The sequence below is a fragment of the Lithobates pipiens genome, unplaced genomic scaffold, assembly GCF_037356315.1.
Source record: "Lithobates pipiens isolate NorthernLeopardFrog02 unplaced genomic scaffold, aLitPip1_a1.2 Scaffold_30, whole genome shotgun sequence".
NCBI lineage: Eukaryota > Metazoa > Chordata > Amphibia > Anura > Ranidae > Lithobates > Lithobates pipiens.
The window spans coordinates 124,978,430-124,995,775 of record NW_027507791.1 but is presented as its reverse complement, the minus strand read 5'-3'; the positions used below and the strand labels follow the sequence as shown (position 1 = coordinate 124,995,775).

The 17,346-nt window shown below is 46.9% G+C and overlaps 1 protein-coding gene across 2 annotated transcripts in view; it reads left to right on the top strand.

Annotated features, from left to right (window-relative positions):
- HEATR5A (HEAT repeat containing 5A) overlaps window positions 1-17,346 on the top strand; it is a 277,562-nt gene that overhangs the window by 17,082 nt on the left and 243,134 nt on the right. For both annotated transcript variants that reach the window (XM_077464810.1, XM_077464809.1), the window contains exon 4: window positions 16,158-16,307. In XM_077464810.1, coding sequence (XP_077320936.1) covers window positions 16,158-16,307 — 150 coding nt within the window. The remainder of the gene's footprint in view (window positions 1-16,157; window positions 16,308-17,346) is intronic.

Here is a 17,346-nt window from a genome sequence, read left to right as displayed (position 1 = left end):
TGCATTAACAACCCCCAACATTAGTGTTAGTGGCCGTAATAATATCAGGCTTGGTGTCAGTACTATTCACCCCCACATTGGTGGTCACTGATAGTGACATTTAGATATCTAAGTTTGTCTTGTCTCCATTGGTAAAAGAATTGGGCAAACCTGTGTACAAACCGCTTTTTTCTAAGGACAAACAGCACTAGGTGGTCACACCAACTATTTAAAGTATGAATAAGATGGTGAGAAATAAAATAATATTGCACAGTAAATCATGATCTTGGCTACACTGCATAGTGAGATACTAACCAGGAACAAACATGCAGGACGGTGGATGTTATTTAGATTTCACTGGCTTTATACTGTGTAGGGATGATTAGACAATGGCAGCACCCATTATTTCATCCTTGCAGATTCCTTTTAACTAGCCCTTGTCACTGCAATACATTTTTATTCCTTTAGCTGTTAGGGAAATCTGCATTATATACAACCTGTCAAATGGAGAGTACCTGCTCAGACCTCCACATCAGTCTTGGACCTGCATTCTGAAGTGATTCCTATGACACAGAGCCACATGGGAAACCTAGGAATACTTCTGCTTAGATTGTGCTTGATCCTGCACTGATATGATGAGATGTAAGTTCCTTGCAAAATACTGACTACCAGTTTCCAGTGCCTACAGGACACACAAGAAATACTATGGAGATACATATACTACGCGGGTCACGAACCAATAAATTCCACTACCAAATACCTGCTTTAACCACTTCAACACTTTCACCCCCTTGTCGCCCAGGCCAATTTTCAACTTTCAGTGCTGTCGTACTTTGAATGACAATTGTGCGGTCATACAACTCTTTAACCACATAAGATTTTTATATTCTCCTTTCGTCTACCCAGAGATTGGGAAAAAGCTCTGAGTCTTCTGTTAGGGGAGCTAGTGGATCAGCGGGTCCTCGTGCAGGTGCCTCAGAAGGAATGCTGCAAGAAGGTATATTCCCATGTGTGTTGTGTTCAGAAAACCATCAGGAAAATTCAGGTTAATTCTAAATCTCTGGCCTTTAAACAGGTTTGTGAAGTACAAACGCTTCAGGATGGAGTCTTTTTTCAAAAATCTCCTGTTTCCAGATTGCTACATGGCAATGATCGATCTCAGGGATGCATACCTGCATATCCCAATACATCAAGACTTTCAGAGGTTTCTCAGACTGTCAGTTCCAGGCACTACCATTCAGACTAGCATCCTCTTTGATGATTTTTACAAAGGTCCTGGCAGAGGCTTTAACCCTGTTAAGAATCAAGGCCATTACTGTGATTCCCTACTTGGAATGTCTGCTGTTTGTCGCCCAATCGTTTCAGCAACTGGAGAAGGACTTGCAGGAAGCACAGGATTTTCTGCTGTCTCTCGGTTGGTTTATCAACCAGGACCAGTCCCAACTAATCCCAACACAGGAAGTCCGGTATTTTGGCTACAGAATCTCCTCAATAGAGACAAAGGTCTTTCTCCCTGTGGAAAAGATCGAGAAGATTTGGATAGGCAGTGGCACGGCTTCAGACCAGTCAGGAAACCCAGATCAGAGAGGCCATGAGGGTGATAGGTTTAATGACGTCCTGTTTTCCAGCAGTCCGCTGGGCATGACTTCACCAGCGTTCACTGCAAGGTCTCATGCTACGCTGCTGTGATGGCGACAAGCAGAGTTTTTAGACCAGTCTATGCCCCTGTCAATCAAGGTCAAGAGAGCACTGTGGTGGTGGCGGGCCCATCGCAATCTAGATTGGACTTTACGGGCCAGACCATCAGCCTTAGTGATGGCGATAGATGCCAGTTCCTTCAGCTGGGGCGCCCACTTGGAGGAAGCATTGGCTCAGGGTACTTGGTCTCCAGTGGAAGTCAGATGGACCTTGAATCAGAGGAAGATCCTGGCGATTCAGAGGGCTGTAGAGACCTTCCAGTCTCGGATAAGGGGGCAGCACTTGCAGGTGCGGACAGACAATGCGGCGGCTGTTGCATATATAAACAAGCAGGAGGGGACCAGGAGCCCTGCCCAGCAGTTTATAGCAGGTGAGATTTTTTGTTGGGCCGAACTTAACCTGGCTTCGTTAACTGCCATTCATTTAAAAGGAACGCAGAGTTCGCTGGCGGATTTTCTCAGCCACCAATGGATAAGACAGGACGAATGGTCTCAACACAGATGTGATCGAGGAGATCGTGCGGTCTTGGACGGCTGGAGGTGGACCCCTTTGCCTCAGACAGCTTGCCATATATCCTCCATTGTTTCTCCTGGTGAGGGAGGATCTTGTCACTTGGGGTCCTATCCAGCACCCTCAAGTAGAGACCCTCTGGCTAACAGTGTGATATCCAAGGAACAGCTGTTCAGGGGTTCTCAGAGTGATTAAGACCCTTCTAAACTGCCGCAAGCCAGTAACCAAGGCCATTTATACCAAAGTATCGAGAAGGTTCAATTCCTGGTTAGCAGAACAGGGGCTGGAACAGCCTGGGATTCTTGCAGACCTGTATTTAAAAAAAATAAAAAAAATTCTCTGGGGAGGAGTAGATTTAGGCATTTCTATCAGCACGCTAAAAGTGCAGGCCACCGCTTTGAGTGTTTTTCTTAAAGTCTCACTACAGCAGGATCAATTTAAGAACTTCCCCTTCAAGGCCCTCTCTAGGTCCAGGCCGGTGAAGGTTTGGGCCTGCCCCACCTGTGATCTGTCCTTGGTCCTCAGGCACTTAAAGGGAGTCCCTTCGAACCCCTTGTCAGAAACCATGAAACGGACTGAGATAGAAGTACAATCAAATCACACTTGTTTATTAATAAAAATAAAAAGGTAAATAGAAAAAAGCATAGTCAAGCATAGCCAGATTGGGTAGTCAGCTAGTCCAAAGTTCATTAACCAGATCGGGTAATCAGCCAGGCCAGAAGTCAGGGATCCAAGGAGAGCCACTGCAAGCAGGATAAGAAGCCAGGAGGGATGTCAGCAAGCCAGTCTTGAAACAAACAGCAGGAGATGGTTCCTTGTGATGTGACCAACGCAAAGGCAAAGGAAACAGTGAGCTGGAAGGCTTTAAATAGGCAGGTCAGACAAGCATCATCGGGAACAGCTGGGAACTGTGGAAAGAGAAGAGAGCTGGCAATTAGCTGACAGCTGAGCGACCAGCCCAGAGGAGGAAGGGCTAAGCCAGCCCTGACAGTACCCCTCCTCAATGATCCCTCTCCCTCAGAGGGTCACCGGGCTTGAGGGGAAACAGTCTATGGAACTCGCGGAGGAGGACAGGGGCATGTACGTCAGAGGATGAAACCCAGGAGCGTTCCTCCGGACCATACCCCTTCCAATGCACCAGGTACTGTATGCGCCCACGGAACCTACGGGAGTCAGCAATGGATTGTACCTCATACGCCTCATGGTTCTCAACCAGAATAGTTTGAGGACGTGGCACCGAGGTGGTAAATCGGTTACAGACCAACGGTTTCAATAAGGAGACATGAAACACATTTTGAGATGCGCATACTAGGAGGAAGGTCCAACGCATAAGCTACTGGGTTAATCCTGCGAAGGATACGGAAAGGCCCAATAAACCGAGGTGCAAACTTCAGTGAGGGAACACAATGTCGGAGGTTGCGAGATGACAGCCAGACCCTGTCCCCAACCTGGTAGCAAGACGCAGGCAGGCGTCTGCGGTCAGCATGGAGTCTGTACCTATCATTAGCATGACGCAAAGCCTCCTGGACTTGTACCCAAGTGGAACGAAGACCACGGAGATGCTCCTCTAACGCAGGAATACTCTGCGGAACAAACGAGTCAGGCAACATGGAAGGTTGGAAACCATAATTCGCCATAAATGGAGACAATCGGGAGGCAGAATTCAAGGCACTGTTGTGAGCAAACTCTGCCCAAGGTAATAGGTCAGACCAGTTGTTATAATGGTCAGAAATATAGCAACGTAGGAATTGCTCCAAGGACTGATTGGCTTATTCTGCGGCCCCATTAGACTGCGGGTGATACGCAGAAGAGAACGCAAGCTGGATTCACAACTGTGCACAAAAGGCTCGCCAGAACCGGGAGACAAACTGACTACCCCTATCCAAGACAATCACCTTGGGTAGCCCATGTAAGCGAAAGATCTCCCGAGAAAAAATGGAAGCCAGTTCCTTATAGGTGGGCAAGTGGAATACAATGACACTTCTTTGAGAACCGGTCAACCACTATAAGGATAACAGTGTTGCCTTGGGAGTTGGGCAATTCCACAATGAAATCCATAGACAGGTGAATCCAGGGCCTCTCTCCATTGGGTATGGGTTGTAGGAGGCCCACTGGAAGGTGTCGTGGAGTCTTGCTCTGAGCACACACGGGACAGGCAGCTACGAAGGCAGTAGCATCAGCCCGTAGACTAGGCCACCAGAATTGTTGGGAGATGGCCCAAATGAGTTGATTCCTCCCAGGATGGCCAGCTGCCTTGGGAGAATGGTAAGTCTGGAGCACTGCAGTACGGAGACTATCTGGGACAAAGCAGCGGTCACAAGGTTTATCAGGAGGAGCATGGACCTGAGCAGCAAGAATTTTGTCACCCAAAGGAGAAGTAAGACTGGTGCAAACCCTAGCCAAGATACGATCAGGAGGAATCATAGGAACCGGAACCAACTCCGACTTGGAAGTGGAGGAAAATTGTCGTGACAAGGCATCAGCCCTTACATTCTTAGTACTGGGTAAGAATGAGACAATGTAATTAAAGCTCGACAAGAAAAGAGCCCATCGCGCCCTTCTGGGAGAGAGTCACTTAGCCTCAGACAAGAATGTAAGATTCTTATGGTCAGTAAGAATAAGAACGGGCACAGTGGTACCTTCAAGGAGATGCCTCCATTCTTTCAGGGCTAAAATGATCGGCAACAGCTCTCTGTCACCAATCTCATAAATGCACTCAGCAGGTGACAATTTCTGGGAAAAGTAGCCACATGAATGCATAGCGCTCTCAGAGTTAGGACGTTGAGACAGAAGGGCGCCAACTCCAGTCTCAGAAGCATCAACTTCTAGGATAAAAGGCAACGTAGGATCAGGATGTGCCAACACAGGAGCAGAAACAAAGGCAGCCTTGAGAGTCTCAAAGGCCTTAATTGACTCCGGAGACCAACTCTGTGGGTTACCGTCCTTTCTGGTCATATCAGTCAGAGGCTTGACCAGAGACGAGAAGTTACGAATAAACTTCCGATAGTAGTTGGCAAAGCCCAGGAAACGCTGCAGAGGACGTAAACCCACGGGTCGAGGCAACTGTAGGACTGCCGACGGTTTCTCTGGGTCCATTGAAAAACCAGCAGTTGAAATGACATAGCCCAGGAATGTAACCTGTTAACGATGGAACTCACACTTCTCCAGTTTACAATAGAGATTGTTCTCTTAGTTTCTGAAGTACACTATAGACATCTGTGTGGTGGCTCTCCAGGGACTTGGAAAATATGAGGATATCATCGAGATAAACCACCACACACAATTCCAACAAATCTCGGAGGACATTGTTAATAAATTCCTGGAAAACTGCCAGGGCGTTACAAAGGCCAAAAGGCATTACCAGGTATTCATAATGGCCTGTTCTGGTATTAAATGCAGTTTTTCACTCATTGCCCTCCTTAATGCGCACAAGGTTGTATGCCCCTCTCAGGTCAAGCTTTGTGAAAACCGTTGCTCCCTTGAAGCGGTCAAATAACTCTGTAATCAATGGAATCGGGTAGGCATTCTTAATCGTAACACGATTGAGACCCCTATAATCTATACCAGGGGTTGACAAATTTGCTTTGAATTTAGGAGCCAGTTAAAAAAGTTAGGAGCCAGTTTTTTTTTTGGTTTTTTTTTTTGAGTGGTATGGATTGTCCGCTCCCGAGGTAAGGCCACTGATTTTCACCCCCTATCCCTAACTCACAATGGAGCACCCAGTCAATAACTCCAATGAAACGCTGTTACATCAGGGTTATGGGCTGACCAGAAAGAGTAAGGCTGGCAACAGATGGAACTGGCTGGCACTGGCAGGTGGCACTGGTTGCCACTGGCAGGCACGTTGAACTGCCAGATGGCATTGGCAGGTGACACTGGTTGGAACTGGCAGGTGACACTGGTTTGGAACTGGCAGGTGGCACTGGCGGTGGCACTGGTTTGGAAGTGGCAGGTGTCCCTGGTTGGTGATGGTAGGTGGCCCTGGTTGGCGGTGGCACTAGTTGTCACTGGCAGATGGCACTGATTGGCGGTGGCACTGGTTGGTGGTGGCACTAGTTGGCACTGGTTGGCGGTGGCACTAGATGGCACTGATTGGCAGTGGCACTGGCAGGTGGCACTGGCAAGTGGCAGGTGGCACTGATTGGCAGTGGCACTGGTTGGCACTGATTAGCGGTGGCACTGGCTGGCACTGGCAGTTGGCACTGGTTGCCGCTGGCAGGCACGTGGAACTGCCAGATGGCATTGGCAGGTGGCACTATTGGCACTGGCAAGTGGCACTGACACATGGCACTGATTGGCAGGTGACACTAATTTGAAAGTGGCAGGTGGCCCTGGTTGGCGGTGGGAGATGGCACTGGTGGTGGCACTGTTTGGCGGTGGCACTAGTTGGCACTGATTGGCGGTGGCACTAGTTGGCACTGATTGGCGGTGGCACTGGCAGAGGCACTGGCAGGTGGCACTGGTTGGTGGTGGCAGGTTGCACTAGTTGGTAGTGGCAGGTGGCACTGATTGGCGGGGGCAGATGGCACTGGCAGGTAGCACTGACTGACGGTGGCACTGGTAGGTGGCACTGATTGGCGGTGGCACTGGTTAGGGGTTGCAGGTGGTATTAATTGGCACTGGTTGGCACTAGCAGGTGGCACTGATTGGTGGTGGCACTGACACTGGTAGGGGGCACTGATTGGCGGCACTGGTTGGCGCTGGCAGGTGGCACTGGCAGGTTTCACACGGGGCACTCTGTTACTGAAATGTAACAGAGGAGCTGTCAGAATTGAGCTTAATGTCGGAATGGGCGGGACCCGGCGGGGGTGGGCGGGACTCAGCAGCTATCAAACACCAGCCAACGATTGGGCTGCTTAAGAAAAGGGGCGGGGCCACATACACGTAGCCCAGATCCCATTGGCTGGTGTTTGATAGCTGCTGCGTCCCGCCCACCCCAGCCAGGTCCCGCCCATCCCGACATCAAGCTGAAATCTGACAGATCCTCCTCTCTCCGTTGCTTGTCCGTTTCACACTCTTAGCGTGGCGCCGCTGAGTGTGGAGGAGGGAGGAGGATGGCAGTCAGTGTTCATGCGCTGCATGTCTGGGGCATCAATAGTGAGTGGGCTGGTGGCAGCTTAGGCGCCAGGTTGCGATTTCTGGTCGCATTGGCGACCTGGCGCTTGGGGTTTGTTGAGCCCTGATCTATACAAGGTCACATTTCGCCGCTCTTCTTTTTCACAAAGAAGAAACCAGCACCAGCAGGAGACGAGGACTTGTGGATGAAACCTTGAGAAAGTGCGTCAGCAACATACTCCTTCATGGCCTTATCCTCCAAGACCGACAAAGGGTAAACCTGGCCACGAGGAGGTATGGCACCAGGTTGAAGGTCAATTGCGCAATCATAAGGCCGGTGTGGAGGCAAACTACTGGCTTCGCCAAAATCGCGGTACTCCTCCGGCAGGGAGGGGAGTGAAGCGGTGCACAGGACCTTGGATACCTTCAGGAAGCATGTCTCACTGCATTGTGGTGACCAGGAGAGAACCTCAGCACGGAGCCAATCAAAAGAGGGGTTGTGCCTCTGTAACCAAGGATAACCAATAACCAGCGGAAATCTGGGTGAGGAAATAACTTGGAATTTAATTATCTCATGGTGAAGAGCCTCTACGGCCATGGACAACGGAACCGTCTCATGAGTCACATGGGCAGGCTGTAAAGGTCTCCCATCAAGAGCCTCAATGGCAAGTGGAACATCACGCAGCTGCAGCCGAATCGAGTGCTGCGAAACAAATGCAGTATAAATGAACAGGCCTGCAGCCCCAGAGTCGATTAGAGCCTGTATTTCGATGGACAACTCAGCCCAAGAAAGGGTGACCAAAATCGGGGGCTTATCTTTCTGGATAACTGGGGACGAAACAACGCCACCTAAGGTCTGTCCATGGCAGGACATCAAGGTTCAAGCGTTCCCTGGACAGGTAGGACAAGATTTCAAAAAGTGACCTGCCTGGCCACAATAAAGGCACAATCTCTCCCTTCTCCTAAAGGCTCTCTCATCCGCAGAGAGACGCATGAAGCCCAGGTGCATGGGTTCATCTTCACTGACCAACTCGGTACCAGGAGGCATGGGAGGTGAGGGAGGCATGGGTGGGACTACAAAGCTTGGAGGCAAACGTACAGGAGGCTTCTGCAAGCGCTCCTTAAGAGAGAGACTTTCTCTGAGTCTGGAGTCAATGAGGATGGCAAACGAGATCAAGCTCTCCAGCTCAGTGGGTATATCTCGGGCTGCTATCTCATCCTTAATGGAATCCGAGAGACCATGAGAAAAAGCAGCCACGAGGGCCTCTTTGTTCCAAGCAACCTCTGCTGCCAGAGTACAGAATTCAATGGCATAGCTGGCAACAGTTCTCATACTCTGTTTGATGGACATGAGGCACTTGGCAGCAGAAGCGGAGCGTGCGGGAACGTCAAAAACCCTTTTAACCACTTCAGGACCGCCGTATTGCCAATGTACGTCAGCACAATGGCACAGGCAGGCACAATCACGTAGATGTACGTGATTGCCTTCCAGCGGGTGGGGGGTCCAATCGGACCCCCTCCCGTTGGATACGACGGTCCGGTTCCCTCCAGGAGCGCTCCGTGATGAGGGGATGGCCGTTCGTTTTCGGCCACCCCCTCTGGATCGCTCCTGGCCAATGAGAAGCTTCCTCCCACTGTGTATTGTTTACACAGGAAGGAGGAAGTGATGTCATTCTCCTCGGGGCAGTCTTTTTGACCGGACTACGAGGAGAAGACTAATAGTAAGTGTGCACCAACACTACACTGACATGTAGGTACACACAGGCACACAAACCCCCCCCCCCAGTCACAGTGTCACTGATTGCATTGATCATTTCTTTACTGATCAATGCATTCAGTGTCAGTTGTGACAGTAAAAACTGTCAGGACAGTTAGTGTTAGGTCCAGGGTAGCCCCCTATCACCCCCCAATAAAGATTTAACCCCCTGATTGCCCCTAGAGTTAACCCTTTCACCCCCTTTTGCCAGTGTCACTAAGCGATCATTTTTCTGATCGCTGCATGTGTCGCTAGTGTCGCTAGGTAGCTAGTTATTTTTTTAGGTTCACCGCCAGGTTTATATATCGCTAGGTACCCCGATATACTACCCAATAATGTTTTTAACCCCCTGATTGCCGCTAGTTAACCCTTTCACCCCCTTTTTGCCAGTGTCACTAAGCGATCATTTTTCTGATCGCTGCATGTGTCGCTAGGTAGCTAGTTATTTTTTTAGGTTCACCGCCAGGTTTTTATAGCGCTAGGTACCCCGATATACTACCCAATAATGGTTTTAACCCCCTGATTGCCACTAGTTAACCCTTTCACCCCCTTTTGCCATTGTCACTAAGCGATCATTTTTCTGATCGCTGCATGTGTCGCTAGGTAGCTAGTTATTTTTTTAGGTTCACCGCCAGGTTTTTATAGCGCTAGGTACCCCGCTATACTACCCAATAATGGTTTTAACCCCCTGATTGCCGCTAGTTAACCCTTTCACCCCCTTTTGCCATTGTCACTAAGCGATCATTTTTCTGATCGCTGCATGTGTCGCTAGGTAGCTAGTTATTTTTTTAGGTTCACCGCCAGGTTTTTATAGCGCTAGGTACCCCGATATACTACCCAATAATGGTTTTAACCCCCTGATTGCCGCTAGTTAACCCTTTCACCCCCTTTTGCCAGTGTCACTAAGCGATCATTTTTCTGATCGCTGCATCAGTGTCGCTAGTGTCGCTAGGTAGCTAGTTATTTTTTTAGGTTCAGCGCCAGATTTTTATAGCGCTAGGTACCCCGATATACTACCCAATAATGGTTTTAACCCCCTAATTGCTGCTAGTTAACCCTTTCACCCCCTTTCACCAGCGATCACAGTATAAGTGTCACTGGTGACGCTGGTTAGCCAGTTAGTTATTTAGGTTCCCCGTCAGGTTTTTATATAGCGCCAGGGACCCCCATATACTACCTAATAAAAATTTGAACCCCCTGATTGCCCCTAGTTAACCCTTTCACCACTGATCACCGTATAAGTGTTACGGGTGACTCTGGTTAGTTTGTTTTTTATAGCATCAGGGCACCCACCATTTATTACCCAATAAAGGTTTAACCCTCTGATCACCCGGCGGGTGATATCAATTAGGTTTTAGGGTCAGGGTCTGCGTCGCCCCAGGCAGCGCTAGGTTAGTGCCAGTACCGCTAACACCCACACGCAAAGCATACACCTCCCGTAGTGCTATAGAATCTGAACAGATCAATATCTGATCTGATCAGATCTATACTAGCGTCCCCAGCAGTTTAGGGTTCCAAAAAAACGCATTGTTAGCGGGATCAGCCCAGATACCTGCTAGCACCTGCGTTTTGCCCCTCTGCCCAGCCCACCCAAGTGCAGTATCGATCGATCACTGTCACTTACAAAACACTAAACACATAACTGCAGCGATCGCAGAGTCAGGCCTGATCCCTGCCATCGCTAACAGGTTTTTTGGTAGCATTTTATATTTAAATCCGGAAGGCAGTGCTTGGTTTTCGGGGTCCCGTACGTGGCTAGGCTCCCAAAAAGTCCCCCACATGTGGTATCCCCGTACTCGGGAGAAGCAGCAGAATTTATTTTGGGTTGTAATTTGACTTCTGCCCATAGCATGTGTGAGCAATATATCATTTAGTGACAACTTTGTGCAAAAAAAAAAAAAGTTTGTAATCTTCCCGCAACTTTTGGCAAAATATAAAATATTCCATGGACTCAACATGCCTCTCAGTAAATAGCTTGGGGTGTCTACTTTCCAAAATGGGGTCATTTGGGGGGGTTTTGTGCTATTTTGGCATTTTATGGCCTTCGAAACTGTGATAGGTAGTGAGGAGTTAAATCAAAAATTTGCACCCTTAGAAATCCTGAAGGTGGTGATTGGTTTTCGGGGTGCTGTGCGCGACTAGACTCCCAAAAAGTCCCACACATGTGGTATTCCCGTACTCAGGAAAAGCAGCAGAATGTATTTTGGGGTGTCATTTCACATATGCCCATAGCATGTGTGAGCAATATATCATTTAGTGACAACTTTGTGCAAAAAAAAAAAAAGTTTGTAATATTTCCGCAACTTGTGGCAAAATATAAAATATTCCATGGACTCAACATGCATCTCAGTAATTAGCTTGGGGTGTCTACTTTCCAAAATGGGGTCATTTTGGGGGGTTTTGTGCTATTTTGGCATTTTATGGCCTTCGAAACTGTGATAGGTAGTGAGGAGTTAAATCAAAAATTTGCACCCTTAGAAATCCTGAAGGTGGTGATTGGTTTTCGGGGTGCCGTGCACGACTAGACTCCCAAAAAGTCCCACACATGTGGTATCCCCATACTCGGGAGAAGTAGCGGAATATATTTTGGGGTGCAATTCCACATATAACTATGGCATGTGTGAGCAATATATCATTTAGTGACAACTTTTTTTGTCATTATTCAATCCCTTAGGACAAAAAAAATAAATATTCAATGGGCTCAACATACCCATCAGCAATTTCCTTGGGGTGTCTACTTTCCAAAATGGGGTCATTTGGGGGGGATTTGTACTGCCCTGCCATTTTAGCACCTCAAGAAATGAGATCGGCAGTCATAAATTAAAAGCTGTGTAAATTCCAGAAAATGTACTCTAGTTTGTAGACGCTATAACTTTTGCGCAAACCAAAAAATATACGCTTATTGACATTTTTTTTACTAAAGACATGTGGCTGAATAAATTTTGCCCTCAATGTATGACTAAAATTTAGTTTATTCGATTTTTCTTATAACAAAAAGAAGAAAATATCTTTTTTTTTCAAAATTTTCGCTCTTTTTCCATTTATATCGCAAAAAAAAAAAAATCGCAGAGGCAATCAAATACCATCAAAAGAAAGCTCTATTTGTGGGAAGAAAAGGACGCAAATTTCGTTTGGGTGCAATATTGCATGACCGCGCAATTACCAGTTAAAGCAGCGCAGTGCGAAATTGGAAAAAGACCTCTGGTCCTTAAGGTGTTTATTGGTCCGGGGCTGAAGTGGTTAAAGGAGGCCACAAACTGAGGATAACTCAAGACAACAGGTTTTTGCGTCTCCCATAGAGGGTTAGCCCAGGCCAAGGCTCTCTCAGAAAGCAAAGATTTCACAAAACCTACTTTGCTTCTGTCCGTGGGAAATGCCCGGGGCAGCATTTCGAAGTATATCTCAACCTGATTGAGAAACCCTCTGCATTGAACTGCATCGCCCCCAAATCGCTGAGGAAGCGGAGCAGAACCAGACATACCTCTTATAGAGGTAATACTCGAGGCGGTTGCCTGCACAGAGACTGGCACAGCAGCAGGGACGGCCAGCAGCCACCGTGGGGGATTCCAGGTGAGCCGTGCGATTCAGGAGCGTTTGTAACGCCATGGCAAACTGATCCATGCGGTGATCTTGCTCATCCATTCTGGAAAAAATATTACTAACAAGTGGATTGTCTGTATCTTCTGAATTCATGGCCTTCGCCTACTGTCAGAAACCATGAAACAGCCTTCGCCTACATTCAGAAACCATGAAACAGACTGAGACAGAAGTACAATCAAATCACACTTGTTTATTAATAAAAAATAAAAAGGTAAACAGAAAAAAGCGTAGTCATGCATAGCCAGAGTCCAGTAGCCAGATCGGGTAGTCAGCCAGTCCAAAGTTCATTAACCAGATCCGGTAATCAGCCAGGCCAGAAGTCAGGGATCCAAGGAGAGCAACTGCAAGCAGGATAAGAAGCCAGGAGGGATGTCGGCAAGCCAGTCTCGAAACAAACAGCAGGAGATGGTTCCTTGTGATGTGACCAACGCAAAGGAAAAAGTGAGCTGGAAGGATTTAAATAGGCAGGTCAGACGAGCATCATCGGGAACAGCTGGTAACTGTGGAAAGAGAAGAGACCTGGCAATTAGCTGACAGCTGAGCGGCCAGCCCAGAGGAGGAAGGGCTAAGCCAGCCCTGACACCCCTGGAGAATTTGGGGGTAAAGTGGGTGGTACTCAAGACAGTATTTTTGATAGCAATCCCTTCAGCCAGAAGGGTGAGTGAGTTACAGGTGCTCTCCATTCGAGAGCCATCTTTGTTAATTTTGGAGGATAGGGTTGTGCTCAAATCAGATCCTAGTTTCCTCACTAAAGTATCGTCTGCATTTCACAGAACACAGGATATTATCTTACCAACATTTTATTCCACCTCAGAAGTATATGAGGAAGGAACCTTTCAGTTTATTGGATGTTAGGAGAAGCCTTTTGGCTTATCTTGAGGTCAGTAAGAACTTCAGGAAGTCAGATTCTTTATGTGTTAACTTTGCATGCCCCCGCAAGGGATTTAAAGCGTGAAAATATTCCAATGCAAGATGCGTTAGAATGGCGTTTACGGAGGCATACGGCTTGGCAGGGAGGCAAGCGCCCCTAGTTAAGGCACATTCAACCAGGGCTTTCTCAACTTCCTTGGCAGAGAGAGCCGGTGCCACTCTGGAGGATATCTGCAGAGCATTAGCATCTGTATTTGTTATCTGATAAGGAGCAGATATTCAGATGAAAGGTCCTCCAGGCTGTGGTCCCACCCTGACAGAGTAAATTTCTTGCTTAGCATCTCAGAGGCTCTCCTGGAAGATTAAAGGACAAAACCAGAGTTAGACTTGCCTGTAACTCTCTCTTTCTAGCAGTCTTCCAGCACAGCCTCTATATTGATTAGTTTGTGCAAAAGTTGTAGTGTCTGCAAGATATGGGAAAGCTTTATGGCATATATTCTTTTTACTAGTAATGGTGGTGATCTTCGATTTTTAGCAGTATTGCGATGTTGCGACAGATCGGACACTTTTTTGGGACCGCTGACATTTATACAGCAATCTGTGATATAAATGTCACTGGTAGGGAAGGGGTTAACACTAGAGAGTGATTAAGGGGTTAAATGTGCGTTCCCTAGATGTGTACTAACTGTATGAGGATAGGACTGACTGGGGGCAGAGACATATATTGTTTTTCCTACTTGGTAGGAACAAACAATATGTCTCCTCTCCCCTGACAGAACAGGGATTTGTGTGTTTACACACACATTTCCCCTCTTGCTCTCGTGCACGTTATCACGCCCGCCGGCCACGCGCATCGGATCCCACGCCATGCAGTGTGCGCGCGCCCTCTGGTGGCTCTTAAAGGGAAACCCGTACCCATACGGGGTTCTGCCCAGGAGAGCCATTCTGCAACAGTATATCTACACAACATGTGTATTGGGAGCAACACAAACTCTACAAAAATAGGAAAAGTAAACCTAAATTAAAATGTAAAAATCAAAAATTGACATGAATAAACACACAAATAAAAATGAAAATGCAAAATAAAGATAAAAATAAAATAAAAATAACAGTGAAAATAAAAAGTAAAAATAAACTTGGGGAAAAAAATGTAAATAAAAAAATAGACCTGAAAATAAACTAATGAACAAATACTGAACCACATAATCAAATCACCAGTTTGATAAAAAAAAAAAAAAAAAAACAATTGAGGTCCAACGCTATGTTCAACCCCTTAGGATTCATTGTGTTAAGCAAAATGGGGATGAGTACCCTGTCTATACCACAAAACTTCAAAGATGTGGGGCCTCGAATGTGAACCAATCGAGAATGCCTGGATAGGCTATTCTTAACAAACTCTTAGTGGGCCCTGAGGACAGGGTTGATAAGCACTTTTGTAAAAGACCAGGCATTCGTCCCTGAACCCTTAGGACCCTTTACACAAGTGAAGAATTTTAAGTGGTGTGTTTGCTATTGCAGTCTTTTCTATGCTGTTTCTACTTGAAACTCAAATTGTCAATAGTTGTAAATTAAAATAATCCGTGCTAGACGTGAAAATTATATATATCACAATAGTATCCCATGCAGAAAAAGATTTATAAAGTCCTGTACAAAAAATTCCAAGTGATTGGTGATCTATTGATACGGTACATCTCAGAAGGAAGAGACTTCCAAATCCCAGTGAATCACCAAAGTGGCGGTAAGATGGGGATCCTCATTTGAAGAGAAGTCATAAAAGCATTTGTAACTATGTGTTGGCTCTACAAGACTTTTGGTTCACTCACTCCGATTACAGCAGCGCAGTATGTGTCACACTGTATCACTACATATATGGAGCCTCATTGTACAGCATATCGACATTCCCATGAAAAGAAAAAATGCTCTTCATAGTGTGACTCAATGTATTATTAAACGTTACACTTACAATACCCGTGGTGTAAGCAGGTATTCAAAACAAAGCGAGTTCTGGCCTTTCCCACACACAATATGGCCACGGCTGGTTGGCGCATGCTCAGTGTCGTGTACCTCGGCTCCACCCTATGCGTTTCGTCATGCGTGACGTCATCAGGCGTATGTGTTTTTTCTTTTCATGGGAAAGTGGATATATGGAGCCCCCTTGTCCAGCTTATGTAGTGATACAGTGTGACACATACTGCTTTGCTGTAATTGGCGTGAGTGAACCGAAAGTCTTGTAGAGCCAACACATACTTACAAATGCTTTTAGAACTTCTCCTCAATGAGGGTCAATAGTATCTGATAAGCCCCCATCTTACCTCCATTGTTATGATTCACTGGGATTTTGAAGTTTGTTCCTTCTGAGATGTACCTTTTCACAGTGTTAATAGATCACCAGTCACTTGGGATTTTTTGTATGAGAATTTATAAATATTTTTCTGCATGGGACTTTATAATTTACTATTGGGGTGGGGGTGGGGGTGTGTGTGTGTGCGTGTGTATATCATTTTTACTAACGCATGAATTATTTTCATATTGTATAATATTGGTGATACATATCGTTTATTTGGATATATGTCTTGTATTTGGGTATTGTGACAGCTGCTACAAATCTTGTTTGATTCTTTAGGCATCCTGCATGGTTTTTTCTTTTGTTTTTAGAATAGTTATAAATTATAATATTTTTTTTTCACAGTCTCAGGGCCGCTCTGAGATCATGATGAGCCTGGAAAGAATAGTAGCAGGTCTTGGACCCTCGGCCTCATTCTGCCATCGAGACATCTACAAGGCAGCTCGTTCATGTCTGACGGATAGGTCTATGTCAGTGCGCTGTGCAACTGCACAGGTAGATCATTACATGCATTTTTCTCAATACGTAGAATTGTTATAGTTGAAGTAGTAATTTTTATTCTTAAATGGGAAGGCAACAACAGAAGTGGTAGGAAATATTTATTCCCAGTGTATGAGAGATTTCCTTTTAAAGCCAAATGGCTTGTGTTCTGCAGTTCTGTGCAAAACATGGGCCCCTCTCAAGAGACAGAGGTCACCTGATTTGAGAAATATCACTTTGAACTCTAGGGACTTTTATTTGGCATCCTCTTTGGTTGAAATGCATTAGATCTTTGACTGTAATAGATCTGGGAGTAGCTACATGCATCTGAAATGTGTCTGAAGGGTTGGACCTGTTAACCTTTTGAATGAATAATCGTTTTCAATAAATACAGAAAGTGTATTACCGTATATACTCGAGTATAGGCCGACCCGAGTATAAGCCGAGGCCCCCAATTTACCCCCAAAAAACTGGAAAACTTATTGACTCGTGTATAAGCCGAGGGTGAGACATGGCTGTCCATCCCTGTGTGTCCGTCCATCCCTGTGTGTGTGTCCGTCCATCCATCCCTGTGTGTGTGTCCATCCATCCATCCATCCCTGTGTGTGTATCCATCCATCCATCCATCCCTGTGTGTGTGTGTGTGTGTGTGTGTATCCATCCATCCATCCATCCCTGTGTGTGTGTGTGTGTGTGTGTGTGTGTGTATCCATCCATCCATCCATCCATCCCTGTGTGTGTGTGTGTGTGTGTGTGTGTATCCATCCATCCATCCATCCATCCCTGTGTGTGTGTGTGTGTGTGTGTGTGTGTGTCCGTGCAGCCTTGTGTGTGTGTCCAGCCTACCTGTGTCCCAAGCCTCCGTCCCGAGCCGCCGTCGTCCCGAGCCTCCTCCGTCCCGTGCCGTGCCTCCTCCGTCCCGTGCCTCCTCCGTCCCGTGCCGTGCCTCCTCCGTCCCGTGTCTCCTCCGTCCCGTGCCGTGCCGTGCCTCCTCCGTCCCGTGCCTCCTCCGTCCCGTGCCGATGGATCGCCGCTCTTCTCGGCGGCCATTCTA